The 16,986-nt window shown below is 38.4% G+C and overlaps 2 protein-coding genes and 4 non-coding genes across 7 annotated transcripts; all 6 read right to left on the bottom strand.

Moving 5' to 3' along the window:
* Positions 1 to 994: 994 nt before the first annotated feature.
* LOC127433351 (heat shock cognate 71 kDa protein-like) lies at positions 995 to 6,581 on the bottom strand. Its single transcript, XM_051685165.1, has 9 exons — positions 6,428 to 6,581; positions 4,199 to 4,408; positions 3,761 to 3,966; positions 3,371 to 3,523; positions 2,560 to 3,115; positions 2,159 to 2,361; positions 1,876 to 2,074; positions 1,544 to 1,776; positions 995 to 1,451 (listed from the first exon to the last, which is right to left on the bottom strand). The coding sequence occupies exons 2-9, from the start codon at positions 4,401 to 4,403 to the stop codon at positions 1,257 to 1,259; spliced, it is 1,950 nt and encodes a 649-aa protein (XP_051541125.1). The 5' UTR covers positions 4,404 to 4,408; positions 6,428 to 6,581; the 3' UTR covers positions 995 to 1,256.
* LOC127434075 (small nucleolar RNA SNORD14) lies at positions 2,427 to 2,522 on the bottom strand. The gene has a single exon (XR_007895981.1). It is a non-coding gene; the product is annotated as a small nucleolar RNA SNORD14 (small nucleolar RNA).
* LOC127434073 (small nucleolar RNA SNORD14) lies at positions 3,194 to 3,289 on the bottom strand. The gene has a single exon (XR_007895979.1). It is a non-coding gene; the product is annotated as a small nucleolar RNA SNORD14 (small nucleolar RNA).
* On the bottom strand, positions 3,596 to 3,691 carry LOC127434072 (small nucleolar RNA SNORD14). Its single transcript, XR_007895978.1, has one exon. It is a non-coding gene; the product is annotated as a small nucleolar RNA SNORD14 (small nucleolar RNA).
* On the bottom strand, positions 4,051 to 4,146 carry LOC127434074 (small nucleolar RNA SNORD14). Its single transcript, XR_007895980.1, has one exon. It is a non-coding gene; the product is annotated as a small nucleolar RNA SNORD14 (small nucleolar RNA).
* A 435-nt stretch (positions 6,582 to 7,016) lies between the features above and the next one.
* LOC127433353 (cytotoxic and regulatory T-cell molecule-like) lies at positions 7,017 to 14,628 on the bottom strand. Of its 2 annotated transcripts, none has more exons than XM_051685166.1 (12): positions 14,546 to 14,628; positions 12,855 to 13,001; positions 12,583 to 12,735; positions 12,346 to 12,462; positions 10,843 to 11,001; positions 10,257 to 10,346; positions 9,756 to 9,836; positions 9,603 to 9,641; positions 9,281 to 9,358; positions 8,871 to 9,032; positions 8,673 to 8,759; positions 7,017 to 7,499 (listed from the first exon to the last, which is right to left on the bottom strand). In XM_051685166.1, the coding sequence occupies exons 1-12, from the start codon at positions 14,595 to 14,597 to the stop codon at positions 7,339 to 7,341; spliced, it is 1,326 nt and encodes a 441-aa protein (XP_051541126.1). In that variant the 5' UTR covers positions 14,598 to 14,628; the 3' UTR covers positions 7,017 to 7,338. The 2 variants fall into 2 exon arrangements, with proteins under 2 accessions (XP_051541126.1, XP_051541127.1); XM_051685167.1 differs by having other exon boundaries at positions 9,603 to 9,638.
* Between the last annotated feature and the right edge of the window lie 2,358 nt (positions 14,629 to 16,986).

The raw sequence follows: 16,986 nt of genomic DNA, 5'->3' as shown, positions 1-16,986 counted from the left end.
CGTCACACGGGTAAGTATTTTTTGGGTGAACTACAATCAGACCATAATTCGATTAAGTTACCTCTAAACCATCATGAGTACCTGTCACCCATACCAAATTCTATGACTATCCTCGGTCATGGTTTATAACGGAATTAAAATGGGGCTGTCTCCTTGCTGTGGATAAACGTCCAATTTAAAGGGATAGTTTACCCAAAAATGAAAACTCTCATTTGCTCACCCTCATGCAGTCCAAGATGTGTTAGACTTTCTGCATAAATATTTAACATATTAGCTCTGTAGGTCCATACAATGCAAGTGAAATGATCAGGCCTTTGAAGCTCCAAAGGAGATAGTCCACAATCAATACAACTCCGCTGGTTTAAAGTCTTCTGAAGCAATCCAGTTGGTTTGGGGCAAGAACATACCAAAATATAACTCCCGAAAATCATGCCATCATGGTCTCTAGTCAGGATCATGATTTCACTTCCTGGTGCTTAACATACTAGATTGCACTATAGTTAGTGTAAGAGCATAAATCATGACTAAAAGACTGCTGATGTCAAGATATGTAATGAAATTAGTCTCCCAAAACCAACTGGATCACTTCAGAAGACACCAATTAAAACACTAGTTTTTACAGACTTTTGGCGCTTCAAAAGGACTGATCACCATTCACTTGCATTGTATGAACCTACAGAGCTAATATTTTAACAATCATAATTTGTGTTCTGCATAAGTCATACACATCTGGGATGGCAAGAGTAAATCAAGTCCCTTTAGGGTGAACTTCAATTGGGTTAAGACCCCATGCATTTGTTCATGGAAAGAATTCCCTCATGTCAAAGCTCAAATCTGTTTTAAACTTTGAAGGTAGGCCATGTTCTACACATTTGTGGAAATTTAGAGCCCACTGCCCATGTGTAATGGAGACAAGCTAAAAAATTAAAAGGCAGAACAAATTTAACTGCAGTATTTAAGCAATTTAGAAAAGGACACCAAAACAAGTCAGAACTGGGAATAAGTCACAACTTTATTCACTTTTCAAAGCATTGAGGCAGCTGGAAAAGGCTTATGAAATTTACATTTCACAAGTCTATAAATAGGTTGTGCAATGTAGAAAATCTGTTCCCTGTGATCCCTTAATCCCCCTTTATTAATAGCAACAATCTCTCTGTAAGTTGAAGTCATCAAAACAGTAACAATTTTAGACAATCAAACTACAGAGGGCAACAGTACACATTGCTATGGAAATAGCATAGCAGCTTTGGAATGGCTTAGTCAACCTCCTCGATGGTTGGGCCAGAGGATCCACCTCCTGGAGCAGCACCAGCTCCTGAGAAGCCACCAGGCATACCATCAGGCATTCCACCTGGCATGCCTCCAGCACCCTGATACAGCTTTGTGATGATGGGGTTGCATACCTTCTCCAGCTCTTTCTGCTGGTGCTCAAATTCTTCCCTCTCAGCAGTCTGAAAGTTTTAAACAGGGGATATGCAAGTCACTTCAGGGCTTGCCAAGACACAAAAACCACTAAGTGTTTCACAATTGATGTCTAACTTACCTGGTTCTTGTCAAGCCAGCTGATGACTTCGTTGCACTTGTCAAGGATCTTCTGTTTGTCCTCGTCACTGATCTTGCCCTGCAGTTTCTCATCCTCAACAGTGGACTTCATGTTGAAGGCGTAGGACTCCAGACCATTCTTTGCAGACACCTTGTCACGCTGCACATCATCTTCAGCCTTGTACTTCTCAGCCTCCTGCACCATGCGCTCAATGTCCTCCTTACTGAGACGACCTAACAGAAAGACCTCAGTTAACTAATCTGAAGTGGCACAATTAGAATTCGAGTACAAGACCAGAAAGGGGATGCTAGTAAGAGGGGGAAACATCTTACCTTTGTCATTGGTGATTGTGATCTTGTTCTCCTTGCCAGTGCTCTTGTCAACAGCAGACACATTCATGATGCCGTTGGCATCAATATCAAAGGTGACCTCAATCTGGGGAACACCACGAGGTGCAGGGGGGATTCCAGTGAGCTCAAACTTGCCCAGCAAGTTGTTATCCTTGGTCATTGCACGCTCACCCTCATAGACCTGGACAATTTAGCATGAAGTAATTAAATAAGCCAAAACCTGGTTCCTTGCAAAATCAAATGAGCAGCACTACTTTGTACACACCTGAATGAGCACTCCAGGCTGGTTATCAGAGTATGTGGTGAAGGTCTGAGTCTGTTTGGTTGGGATGGTGGTATTACGCTTGATGAGTACAGTCATGACACCACCAGCGGTCTCAATTCCAAGGGACAGAGGAGTGACATCAAGCAGCAGCAGGTCCTGAACGTTCTCAGACTTGTCACCAGAGAGGATGGCAGCCTGCACAGCTGAAACAGAAGTGAGAAATTAAAACCTTGGACAGCATCAGCAGCAAAGCAAGTTATATCAGCACTCGCTCAGACATCCAAGGAAGGTGCTTGGGCCATCTTTGGTTTTTCAACCTCTGGTGGAAACTACGAATGGCAAGGAATCAACTTCATCATAGCGGATGGACATTTCAGGAATAAAAACCTTAATTAACCCACCTGCTCCATAGGCAACTGCCTCATCGGGATTGATGCTCTTGTTGAGCTCTTTGCCGTTGAAGTAGTCTTGGAGCAGTTTCTGGATCTTGGGAATGCGAGTGGAGCCACCAACCAGGACAATGTCGTGGATCTGAGCCTTGTCCATCTTAGCATCTCGAAGGGACTTCTCAACTGGGTCCAACGTGCCACGGAAGAGGTCAGCATTCAGCTCTTCAAATCGGGCCCTGGTGATGGAGGTATAGAAATCAATACCCTCATAGAGGGAGTCGATCTCAATACTGGCCTGAGTGCTGGAGGACAGGGTGCGCTTTGCCCTCTCGCAAGCAGTGCGGAGACGACGAACGGCTCTCTTGTTATCACTGATGTCCTTCTTGTGTTTGCGCTTGAACTCAGTGATGAAGTGGTTCACCATGCGGTTGTCAAAGTCTTCGCCGCCCAAGTGAGTGTCTCCAGCAGTAGACTTCACCTCGAAAATTCCATCCTCAATGGTGAGGATGGACACGTCAAAGGTGCCGCCACCAAGATCAAAGATGAGGACGTTCCTCTCAGCTCCAACCTGTTTAAATGGGGAAATTAGAGAATGTATATTTTTGCATGTCCATTTTAAGTAGATGACATGCTCCTAAATAAATTTTCGCTCAGACATCCAAGGAAGGTGCTTGGGCCATCTTTGGTTTTTCAACCTCTGGTGGAAACTACGAATGGCAAGGAATCAACGTCATCATTGCGAAATGAGCACTTAGTTACGTTTTCTGAAATATGTACAAGGTACCAATTTAGAAAGTGACTTTAATGCGCAAGTGTAACTAACCTTTTTGTCCAAGCCATAGGCAATAGCAGCAGCAGTTGGCTCATTGATGATACGAAGAACATTCAAGCCAGAGATGGTTCCAGCATCTTTGGTGGCCTGTCGCTGAGAATCGTTGAAGTAGGCAGGGACTGTGACCACAGCATTGGAAACAGTCTGCAATGACAATGAGGATTAAAAATTAATAAACTCTCAAGTAACACTAGCAGTTTAAATTCAGAGTGCCGGTCGCTCAGACATCCAAGGAAGGTGCTTGGGCCATCTTTGGTTTTTCAACCTCTGGTGGAAACTACGAATGGCAAGGAATCAACGTCATCATTGCGAAGCACAACAGCGGAGTTCAGTAGAATGAGGGGAAAAAAATAAACCACTCCAAACATCTGAACTACTTACCTTCCCCAGATAAGCCTCAGCAATTTCCTTCATTTTGGTAAGTACCATGGAGGAAATCTCCTCAGGGTAGAATGACTTTGTCTCACCCTTGTATTCAACCTGAACTTTGGGACGGGTATTGTCATTGATGACATTAAAAGGCCAGTGCTTCATGTCAGACTGGACAACACCGTCATCAAATCGGCGACCAATCAGACGCTTGGCATCTATTGGGGGAGAGAGAGAGAGCACATTTAAGGGGCATGTAAAAAGAAAATAAATACACTTCAAAAAAAAAAAAAAGTCAACATTCGCTCAGACATCCAAGGAAGGTGCTTGGGCCATCTTTGGTTTTTCAACCTCTGGTGGAAACTACGAATGGCAAGGAATCAACTTCATCATTGCAAACATTTTTATTCATTTTACATTGAACAGACATGGTACCAAGTGACCACTTACCAAAGACTGTGTTGGTAGGGTTCATGGCAACTTGATTTTTCGCAGCATCTCCGATCAATCTCTCACTATCTGTGAAGGCTACATAGCTTGGAGTAGTCCTGTTTCCTTGGTCATTAGCAATAATTTCTACTTTTCCATGTTGGAAGACACCCACACAAGAGTAGGTGGTCCCAAGATCAATACCAACAGCTGGTCCCTTAGACATGGTGTCTGAAAAGAAACCAAAAATTCACAACTTTAATACTTCACACCACAGAAACCAAACAGAATCCCTTACAGGAAGTATCCAGACTAATTGCACGCAGCTTAATGATGTACTTCCGTTTAAATTGCTCGCCAGGCTTCGGTTAAACAAGTTTACAATGCGCTGTATTTGCATAGTTCCTGAAATTCCACTTAGTGTATACGGACAAAGATTTAAAGTCCAGACATTGTCAGAGATCACAGCCTCTTAATTTCAGTAGAATAAATTTCTCAACTTTGAAACTACACTTTATACACTTCAATGCTCAATAGAGGGAGAAAGACCTGAAATCATGAAAATCACCCCATTTTTATTAAGTTGTATTAAATGTTTTTAATCTCCATTTGTGCAATGGCTTCATTGATATGTTGCAATATAAATGCACAAGTAGAAAAAGCAGGCAAAACCAAGGAGTAATAAATGTGAAATTAAGTCTTGTGCCATTAAATATGGGCTATTCAATTTGTCATCAAAACTGCTTCATTCTGTTTTTAAAGTCTGGTCGGAGTAAGAGAATGACTAATGTATTTATAAACCACTTATTAAAATGACATTGGAACGCCCAGCGGATATAGAAAAGTCCCGCCTACAGGTAAACGAGCCAATGGCCTTTAGGATACGGACATCGTCTAGTCAATCAATTCGAGAAAGCGCATGCGCCTTAGCTGGTATCCATTGAAATAGCTGCCCAGTTAGCCTGAGAGCGTTCCAAAGATGGCCGCCGAGTGAACAGACTCGCCTCAAAAGGGGTCTTTGTTACAGTCTGGGACATTTAACCAAAGTCAAGTCATTTGCGATAGTTGTATGTTTGCATTTATCATTGAAGCTCAAGAGGTATAAAATATCAATGAACACTGTAACCGGAAGCGCCTAAGCCGCATTTAGAACGCGGAAGCAGTTGTGCATGTCGGCCATGTGCTGTTGTGAAACCATGGGTTCTAATAATGGAGCCTACAAGCTTAGCCTAAAAAAATAATTTAAAAGGCACAACCCGGCGGTCCCAGACATTCTATGGCGGTACACTGGCGAGACAAGTGGACTTATTTTTGAATGGCTGTCTATGGAGGAGACACTCAAGTACGCCGAATAAACTTAATGAATTGACCACCTTTCCGCTAATCTTCAATGTTTTACACTAAATCCATTTGGACTGAACCATGTGTGGAGTTTCCAACGATAAAAATCGCTGTTTTCTAAGAGAAGTCACGGAAAACTGCGACAGGCAGGGGTCACTTTACGGCTCTCCCCATTCAATTGTATGGTATCCCCAAAACAAATACGGCGTTACTGTCGTACTGTTTTTTTTTTTTTCCCTTCGCAACACGTTAGTTGACCGTTACGCTATCTCCTATGATATAACCGCAGAGGATGTTATCTCATATAATATGAATGTCTGAGCATGCGGACATGCGTCAGACCACGTGGTTTGAGCTTCTGGGATATTCTTAAGGCCTATTCAAATAACGAAATGCCGACGGATTTAAGTGATTAAATGTGCTCTAATAAAAATTAGTATACTGCTATAATAAAAATGTTATGTAACACGAAACGAGAAGAAACAAAAAGGGGGGGGGGGGGGTGAAGAGACTTATGGTTGGGCCGCTCTCGTGAGAGGATTACACAAGGTGCCCGTGGCACTTTACATTTTACAGATATTCGCAAAAGATTAAATTAGCAGTTTACACAAAATGACAATGAAAATATATTGAATGAGTTAAGAAAAGCGATATACACGGTTATAAAAATAGAAATCAGTTTCAGATCAAGCGAACTGTCACTAAGTCTTATCAATGGTTCGGCCTGGAACTCCTTATGAAAATCGTCCGATATTTGAGAGGTAAAAAAAAAAAAAAAAAAAAAGCACATAATATGCATCTGTACATTACATTTCAAAACAAGACTGTGAAAAATGCCGTGCCAAACAAAATAGATTTATAGAAAACAATATAATCGATAACGATTGAACAAAGAGCTTCTGAACATACCACGCTGGAGATTTTCGAGATGGATGAAGATGCCGGGTGGAGAGCTGGAGTGGCGACAACTACCTCGCCTTGCTGCTAAAAGAGAACGCCCGAACGTTCTAGAACAGTATTTATTATCGGCAGCTGGGCCAATCAGTTTTTAGATGACGCGCTCTCAAACGGTGAGCACCAATGAAAAATCGCTATACTTCACTATGCCACGCCTCGTGGAAAATAAATCCAAGTGTATGATTGGTAGAAACATCCCAGCCCATCCCCCTCAAGTTTGCCGCAACTGCCGTCAATGCGGAACATATGAATGGATTTCAAGACACAGGAGAACATACCTCGTGTCGGAAATGCGACAATGATACAGCAAAACTCAATTATGCTCTAGAAATGTCTGGTACATGAAAGGAAACGACAAGAGCCGTGTCATAAACACATAGTTATGGAAATTAATGTCAAATGTAGCCCAAAAAGAGCTCAATGACCTTGCTTTGGAACTGTAAGGTCCTGAAAGATATATGTCCTGGCAGTCTTTTCAGTATTAGAAGAACAATTTATTTGTAATTGACATGTTCGTGAAATGTGCAACTCTTCCCCCATATTCTTTACTCGCCATAGTCTCTTTATTAATATTAAACTATAAACAATAATTTAAAGTGCACACATTACAATTAAACACTGCTTTCATTTAGTATACATTCAGTATGTAAACTGGCAAAATAATACATTTTATGTATCAAAATTACCTCCATAAATGATCATACAATTATAAAAAATAAAAAAAAGTACAAATACAATACAAAAGGCAGCCTATATTCAATGCTTATTACATTTCCCCCCACACAACTGAGCACCATTGTTAATTCAAAACTGTAAAATCAGTTTAGTCTCTTAAGAGGATTCAGATCCAGCTGACTGTTCCTCTAAAGTTCGGTCTCCTTGACGCAAGCGGCTTCCAGTGTGCTACAAGCTGTTCGTGAACTGTCTTGTGTTTCAGTGATCACATCTACTGTAGCATTTGATTTTGCTTCATTCTGTGGAGTTTCTTCCACTCTGTATTCTGTGAAATTTGAGTTCCAAAAACCTGGATAGAAAATCAAGAGAAACAGGAAATGTCAATCATTTGTTTAAACACAAAGAAACTCTTGCGTTCGATTCCACACGCGCCGATTTATGTTCCTGCCGGTTGGTGCCTATAACGACAAGGACAAGTTCCCAATTACCTATCGCTTTTTTCGATTTTTGAAAATTATTTGTTTCAGATAAAATGTTTTAATGTCGTTAATTAATAATAGAGCTTTCTGGTTTGGGTCAAGGATGAGAAATATGTATTATTATTACTATTATTTAAATGCCTATAGAGAAATGTAATGGGGAACATCTCGTGCTTTTCCGTGGATGCTCGGGATCGGCGCCTGTGTTCGATCAACAGATCGGTTAATCCTTGTGCGTCAATTTAAAAAAAAAGTTTCTCAGAGGTTCTTAGAGGACAAAAATGTCCGCGTCAAAAAAACTGCCATAATAATATTATATATTAATATTATTTTCCACTTTCAATGAGTAAATTTTTTAACCAACATCAGTACTGATCATAACTACCAAATATTCAATCGTTTTCAGGATTTTAACATTAAATGCCAGTTTGTTTCTATAATGCCACAGTTGTTTTTTACACACACACACACACACACACACACACACACACACACACACACACACACACACACACAAACACACATTTCTCAAAACACACATACAAAACACACTCTGACATCCATACCAACACACCCAAGCAATTTTAGCTGCATCATTTATTCAACTGGCCTGCAGTGCTCTATAACACAGCAAACAGAAAACAGAAAAAAAGCATGTATTTGCTCCATAGGCTAAACATGAAAAAAAAAAAAATGGCGCCATCTGGTGGAAAATATAAAAAATAAAAATGTTGAAGCCAGGGCTCCAGAATGAAAGTATACTATTATAGAATTCATGATTTTATGCTTTAATGGCACTGGGATCAAATATTGCAGATTTAATGGGTTTCAGTTGGGACATTTTTGTCCTTAAGGTCCTGAGTGTAACTATTTTGTGTACACAGTGTATTATAGATGTATTATAGGTATCTATAAATATAAGAGGTCAATGGCATTAACACAATTATGAACTATTAACACAATTATGCCAAAATGATAGAAAAAACAAAAATGAAAAAGACAAAAATGTCCCATAGGTTGCACAAGGGTTAAAGCGGTTCTACCTTGTCTTCTCCTTTCCTTAGACTGCTTCTCTTCATGGCTGGATTTTGATTTGTTGCTTTCCTGAGACTGGTCTGATTCTTCATTCTCTGTCATTTAAAATGATGCAATTAATTAACAAATAAAGCATGCCTAAAATATGCAGAATATAAATTAAGCTTGAAGTAAGTTATCAAACAATATTAATAATCGTATATTACCTTTTTTCCAGGCTATATGTGCCTTTCGCAGTCTGATCACGAAGAAGATGACAACAATAAGCAAGCATAAAATAAGACACGTCACCAGCAGGACCAGCAATGGTGAGCTGTAGTTTTGAGCATTTCGGTGGTCTTTTTCACCTTCGGTCTCTACGCCAAAACCTGCAAACATGTAAAATAATCCTGTTATTTACAAAAAAAAAAATAAAGCCATTGGAAAGCATCACACAACCATAAGAAAAAGCCTTTAATTCGTTTTTGTTTTTTATTTATTTATTTATTTTTTTACAGAAATCATGACTTTTATATGACGTTCATATGTTTGCTTAGACTCTTAACAAACATTTACGTTAGGGGGAAAAAAAAAGGAATTTTGTTTTGCTAGATTGTTTATTTTTCATTGTCTTTACCTTGTGTGCTGTCTGAGCTGCCATTTTTGGTCTGTAGTCCTCCAGTTGAATTGGACTCTGATAAGTTTCTGCTGTGTGCTGAAATACAGATATAGATTTGAGATCACCAACACTTCAGAATTAGCTTCAAACGGTTTAAAATAAACAAAATAAAATATTTGTTAATTCAGTTATGTAATGAGAATAAATGTAGTCTACACAGCTACTGTGCCATATTTTGGCCTCATGTTCATATTGTAGTAGGTTTTCTCAGGTGTTTAGTAACTAACTTTGACTCTGTGTTGTTGATTCACATTTACAAACGAAATTAAGTAACACTTACTTATCAAGCTTATCTCTGTGGCTGTAGAAATGTCTTCTACTAAAGGAGACACAAAGCAAACAAATTAATCACTGTTGACAGAAATTGCCAACACATTTCAACTTTTAGATGAAGTGAAAAAAAAGTTAAAATGGTTTATCATTCATTTTATACCTTGTGTGCTGTCTGATTTAGGGCTCTTTTCAGTTGAGAACACTTCATTACTTTCTGAATTTGACGACAATTCCATGTGTGCTGTAATCAGATGGTGTATTTGTTAAAGCAGTTATTGAGGTATAAAATTTAAAAGCCAAAAAGAAAGAAAGAAGCAAAACACTTAAAAAGAGCACAACATTTCTCAAAAATGCCTTAAAATGATTGTGTGCAGTATACAAAAGCTAGGCTACCAGTAGATGGAGATAGATAGTTACTATGGCAAAAGCAACTTCCATATTGTGGTTATATGTGAAGCTCTAACACAAAACGGGTTTTGATTTCATTTTATGCTGTATTTAATGTATTCTGCCATGCTCAAACTCTTTTGAGAGACCTAGTGTGTGTTTCAAGTTTAGTTTATTTCAAGACATGAAACTACTTATCCTTAATACTGTATTTCTTCTAGTGTAATTTTGTCAGGTTTGTCCTAACACAGTTGAAATTAAAATGGGAACTCACCTGTACTGCTAAAGACAGGGGCAGAAGTGACTTTGATCATTGTCTCGGTTTTTAGTTTATCTCTAGTACTGAAATAGCTTGACGTGGAGGCTGTAACAGATACATGAAAAGACAATAAAAACATTCTGTTAGTCACAAGAAATCATTTAAAGTCTGTTTGATCGATCATATATAAGAATATGAGTGTTGTACTACTATTAATATTTAATAGGTTTATTCTGTATGGGAAAGGTTTCTCTTTTTCAAAGAAATTGCTGATTCTCTGATATCATGTGATTGACCACTGTAATGTCAAGCACTTGTTCTCTTTATAAGGAAACTACCGAATACTCCACAGCGTATAAACTTTCCCACTGCAGCACAGCCAAATAAATTCCCCACAATTTTAAGTTCCCTTTTTTAATAATTGCTAATGTCATTCATAGCAATATGCCCCTACTTTTGGAAACATTCATTGGGCATCCATAGTGGTGAGAGTGATGTGGAGGTAAATATGAGGTAAAAGGTTGCACATTTTAAAGTATCTAGTGGTGTCTGCTATTTCTGTCTGCCTGACTGGTTACATAGTGCGTTTGTGTGTATTTACCATCATTTCCAATGGTGATGATATTCTCCAGTGGCTTTGGGAGAGCTTGGTATTTTGCCAAGCATTTCACCGTAGCTTGCCTGATATGAGTTTTGATTTTTAATACACTAACTGCCACTGACCGGTTGGATCCATAATGCCACAGTGTATTGGGTCGGGCTGTTAGGGGAAACAGAGCATAATGTATATACATGAATCAGTGATTTATCATTCAAATAATCTAAAAACCATAATAAAAATATAAAACATATTGAAAGTGCGAGGATATGCCTTTGTCCTTAGCTGACGTACATGACATTATCCTGGTTCCTCTATTGTCACAAGGTACAGTGGCAAGAAAAATGATCTGAACCCTTTATAATTAGCTGTTTTCCTGCATTAATTGGTCATAAAATGTCTCAGAAATAACCTCAACCAAGTGTTTCGGGTAGCTGTGGATTAGAACTGCACAATGTTAAGAAGGAAATTTGGACCATTCTTTCTTACAGAACTGCTTCAACTCAGCCATATTCTTAGGATGTTTGGTGTGAACAGCTTTCTTGAGGTCATTCCACAGTATCTCTATTGGGTTAATATCTGGGCTCTGACTGGGCTACTCCAAAAGCGGTCCAGGCCCCAAAGCAGCAAAGCAGCAAAGCAGCCCCAAATCATGATGCTCCCTCCACCATACTTCACCACTGGGATGATGCTTAATTGTTGGTATGCAGTGTTGGTATGTAGTGCTGCTTGCTCTTCCTAAACAATTTAACCTTAGTTGCATAAGTCCAAGAACATTTTCACAATAGCGTTGTGAAGCAAACTTTACGCAGCAATGTTTTAGGTTGAAAGCAGTTGCTGCCTTCATGGTGTTTGGCCATGGACACTATGGCTGTTTATGCAAAGCAACAATTCTTGATCGTTGGTCTTCTGAGATCTCTTTTTGTAAGAAATTTTCCACATCAGCAGATGCTACTTGAGAATAGCAAGCTCAAAATGTTTGAGTGCTTTTTATAAGTCAAAGTTGCTCTAACACACACCTTCAATCTCGTTTCATTATCTGGATGCCAGGTTTGCCAACTCCTAACTCTATTTAGCTTTTGTTAACATCATCAGCCTAGGGGTTCACATACTTTTTCCAACCTGCACTGAATGTTTGAGAGACGTATTCAATATGTACAAGAACAATACAGTAATTTGTGTGTTAGTTAAAACAGATTGTGTTTGTTTATTATTGTAACTTAGATGATTGTAAGACACATTTATACATATAAATGCAGGTAATTCCAATTATAATAATAAAAATAATTTCTCTTGCCACTGTATTAGCATTTATTGTAACCAAATGTCATAAAGCATGAGAAAGTCATTGTGTCTGTTTATATATCTGTTTATCTGTTTATTTATCTGCCTAACTGTACATTTTTTATCTTTGTATTTTTATGTACTGAATGCCTTTTCTTTAGTTTCTCTTATCTGTCTGTCTCTCTACCTGTCTACCCACTCAGACACTTCTTGTAATCTTACCCTCAATCTCAATCCCACTCAGTACCCAGGACAGTTCGGGTGGGTGGCCATTTGATTCTGTCGAACATTGGATGATAGTTTTATCGCCATTTTTGGCCATTTCTATTTTTGGGGTTCCTGTGATTAGATTGAAAAAAAAACTCTCATTTTTCATTCATTCATCAGCAAATTGTTATTGGTTGTATTTTTATACAAGTGTTATAAAGAAAGATGGGGGGTAAACATATTTATACTCACCCAAAACTTTTACTTTGTATCTTTTTATTATGAGTTTGTCTTCATACTGTACACATTTGTAAACTCCTTCATCTTTGAGGGTGACATTAGACACATGAACTGTATATTCGGAGTCGTTTAAAGTAAAGACATAGCTTCTTGTGTCTCTCAGAGCTGTACGCAAACATGAAAGAAACAGAGACGTTGCTTAGTTGCGAGATTCAACAGAGGAAATATATGTGAATGAAATATATTATTCAATGGTTTTCATACAGTATAGAGTTTGCCTTCACCTTTGTGCGTGTTGAAGAACATGACGTGGCCTTGAGGATTTCTCCACTCCAAATGCACATTCTCGCTGGAGTTTTTCAGAAGACATTTCAAAACCAATGTGTCACCTTCTGTCACTATAAATTGCTTTACTGCCGAACATGCTCTACCTGTTAAAAATAAAAACAGATGAGGTTTTAATGCTCTAACGAGTTTTAAATCAGCAAAACCTACATCCCTACCATAAACCTTTAACCTAAACCCAAGTGATAGTGTCATAAAAAGCAAGTGCGAGATGGAAAATGCTCATTTGTTGACTCGCGCTCTCTTCAGGACTCTTACCCGGCCCTTTGAATCACAAATGCAACACTCTTGAGCTACTGTTTAATTTGATCATGCATAAACAAGCTTGTAAATATAGTTGGTTATGTAATGCAAACGTTAAAATGCATTAGCTTACAAGTCATGAGGTATATTAAAAGTGTTTAAATGTCATTATAAATGCATTGTGTGAGGAACTGGTTGAAAGGTAAGTTTCAACAATATCAGCAAGTTTCTATAAAACTGTATTCACAAATATGTAGCCTACTCCTCAGAATTTGTCAGCTTAAAACTGATTTAGTTATATCAGTTGATAACTATTAAAAGCAATTTTGCTACCAAGAGGACTTAATCTATAAAGATGTACAGTAGTTGTTTAATGGAAGAATAGTAGGTTGATCTGGTGGAAGATAATACCACAGACCCCCTACGCTCTGCTCTGACTCATTTGAGTTGTTCTCACCACTCTCAGGGCTTGTGGGTGAAAGTGAGAGGGGGCTAAATTTTTGCAATAGAGTAAAGAGTAAGAGAAAAGACTTCTGTAAGTGGTCTTTGTATTTGCTTATGTGGTTTGATCTTGCAGCAAGAGAAAACTTGCCACTGTGACACATAAAAGCTACACGCACGAACTGGAACAGGAAACAGTGGTGTTAAGACATTATTCACAGAGGTGTAAAAATATAAGAGTAAAATAAATGTAGCTCTAAATCAGGCTTTATGGAGGTGTGATTTTATTTAGTCATATGATAAACTTGACCCTAATGTCTGTGCATTCCTCTGTGGGAGGAGCTAAATGACAGTATAACTTGTGATCACACTTGTTTAATTAAAAAACATGTTAAAGTCCAATAAAAGCTCGATTTGTTTAGCTTTAACTCAGCATTGAATTTCATGGCAAAGAACTATATGGCAAATTGAAGTTTATCATTTCACATCCATTATTGCTAATTTTCCCATAAGCTGCCTTTTATTCATTTAGCACACTGCTGAAAAGCATTTTAGCATTTACACTGACTGCTGTGTTTTTTGTTTTTTTTTTTTTTTTTAATTTATACGAATATTTCCTCACGCCTACAACCTAGCTTACTGTAATCAAATGTGCAAACTCAAAGTAGATCATTCAGCCCGACCTTTTAGAATCAATAAAATGAGTTGCACATGACTCTCATACAAGACTGTCAGCCTGATGGATGAATCATGTGAAAAAATATTTCGCCATTCAATATGGCATTAAATACACTGACATACATTGAAAACAGCACAGTGCCTTCTCTGTTAACACAGCCTGCAAAAACAACAACCTGCAGGCAACAGGTAAAGACTAACCACAAAACATCTCTATAAAGTCAGACATGTAGCCTAAACCTTTGTTAACAACATATTTATGTCTTACCTCCTACGATCAACATGAAAATGTGAATAACAATGCATTGTTTGATCTCCATGCTGTACGCCTAGAACTCTGAAGCTCACTTCCTCTGTTTTGACTGTTTTAAAGAGAGAGGCTTCCATGACATCATGAACTGTCATGGTCTTTCCCTCTTAGCAAATTTATTTGTGAAGTTTCAGGAGCATTTGGTCGAGTCGTTGGTTCTCATTCTCATGCCACCTAAACTGGCCACCTTTTGACTTATCTATATCAAATGATGCATCTAATTCACACTTCAGTTCTAATACCAAGGTTATGAAATGATTAAATATACATTCAGTACATGAATTTTGACATATTAAAGCTAATATATTTTTCCATCTCTTTCTTCATGATTCTTCTACTAGTTTAGCTGAAATTTTAAGACTCTTCTCCAGTTGATCTATACATAATGTACCAGTATCTTAACTGACCATGTCTTGACTTCTGGTAGAATGCTTGCCAATCAGATGCAGTCAGAAGCTGAGATTATTGATATTGCTGTTGGTCCTCTGCGTGCCGCCAAAACAGCACCGACCCACCGAGGCAAGGATTCTACGAGACACCTGAAGGTGTCCTGTGGTCAGTGTTGGGGAGTAACGGAATACATGTAACGGGATTGCGTATTTAAAATACAAAATATTAGTAACTGTATTTCACTACAGTTACAATTTAAATCATTGGTATTTAGAATACAGTTACATTCAAAAAGTATTTTGATTACTGAAGAGATGACTTTGCATTTTATTTTCAGTTGTTTCATTTAATATTTAGTCCTTTCAGATGTAAAATATTAATACATATAAATGATGCGATCCAAAGTGCATTTGAACAGCGGTGAAACACTTTCTTATGATGTGTTACATTCATACCAGCAGACAGAGAAGTTTGAAGTAAGTTTGGAGCAGAAGAAATAGAAATAAACCTTGTGTAAATTGTCAGCTTTACGCTAAGCTAAAATGCTATTTCTAGCCATTTTACATGCTGTCACCAGGCATGATCATATTTTTTTTTTATCAAGAAAATTCATGTTGGATCATAATTTCTTTGATATTAGGGCAAAAATCTTATTCTTGATAATAATTTTTGTATTGTTTTCCTGTAAAAATATTTTAAAAAATCCTTAAAACAAGATCAATTTGATTTATGTTGTTTTAGAAACAACACTGCATAAGATATTTAGGTTTTTCAGAGAATGTATTTTTAACATGTGTATCTTGTCTTACTGTACTGGCAGAGTTTTTATAGTCAAAACAAGTGAAAAAATCCACCAGTGCTGAAGAAGTAATCCAAAGTATTTAGAATATGTTACTGACCTTGAGTAATCTAATGGAATATGTTACAAATTACATTTTACAGCATGTATTCTGTAATCTGTAGTGGAATACATTTCAAAGGTAACCCTCCCAACCCTGCATGTGGTGTCTGGCACCAAGACATTAGCAGCAGATCCTTCAAGTCCTGTAAGTTGCGAGGTGGATCCGCCATGGATCGGACTTGTTGATCCAGCACATCACACAGATGCTCAATCGGATTGAGATCTGGGGAATTTGGAGGTCAGGGAAACACCTTGAACTCTTCATCATGTTCCTCAAATCATTCCCAAACAATGTGTGCTGAGCGTATAATCCTGCTGAAAGAGGCCACTGCCATCAGGGAATACCATTAACATAAAGGGGTGTACCTGGTCTGCAACAATGTTTAGGTAGGTGGCACGTGTCAAACTGACGTCCACATGAATGGCCGGACCCAGGGTTTCCCAGCAGAACATTGCCCAGAGCATCACACTCCCTCCACATGCTTGTCGTCTTCCCACAGTGCATCCTGGTGCCATCACTTCCCCAGGTAAACAGCGCACACGTACACTGCCGTCCAAGTGATGTAAAAGAAAACGGGGCTCATCGGACCAGGCAACCTTCTTCCACTGCTCCAAGGTCCAGTTCCAGTTACTCACCACTGCTGACCGGGAGCACCCCAAGCCTTGCTGTTTCAGAGATGCTCTGACCCAGTCGTCTGGCCATAACAATTTGGCCCTTGTCAAAGTTGCTCAGGTCTTAACTCCTAAAATGGTCTAATGGTTTAAGGTCTAAAATGGGCATTTTGCTTGCATTCAACACATTGACTACGACAACTGATTGTTCGCTTACCATCTGATCTACCCTGACCTTGACATGTGGCCTTGTTAGGAAATGATCTACGTTATTCGCTTCACCTGTGAGTGGTCATAAGGTTTTGGCTCTTTAGTGTATATGTATCTTATATTTATACCTGTATATCTATGTTCAAGAATACTTTATCTTTCTTGCAAACAGAGAAAAACTATAGACAATTAAGATTATTAGAGTTCAACATTAGTGTCAATTGCCTATAACTCAAAAAGTGATGGGTGGTCTAATCTGAAAATTATTTTCCGATTACATCTCTAT

This window comes from Myxocyprinus asiaticus, chromosome 43 (assembly GCF_019703515.2).
Source record: "Myxocyprinus asiaticus isolate MX2 ecotype Aquarium Trade chromosome 43, UBuf_Myxa_2, whole genome shotgun sequence".
Classification (NCBI taxonomy): Eukaryota; Metazoa; Chordata; class Actinopteri; order Cypriniformes; family Catostomidae; genus Myxocyprinus; species Myxocyprinus asiaticus.
The sequence above is the reverse complement of the archived record's forward strand: the minus strand, read 5'-3'. Positions and strand labels throughout refer to the sequence as shown.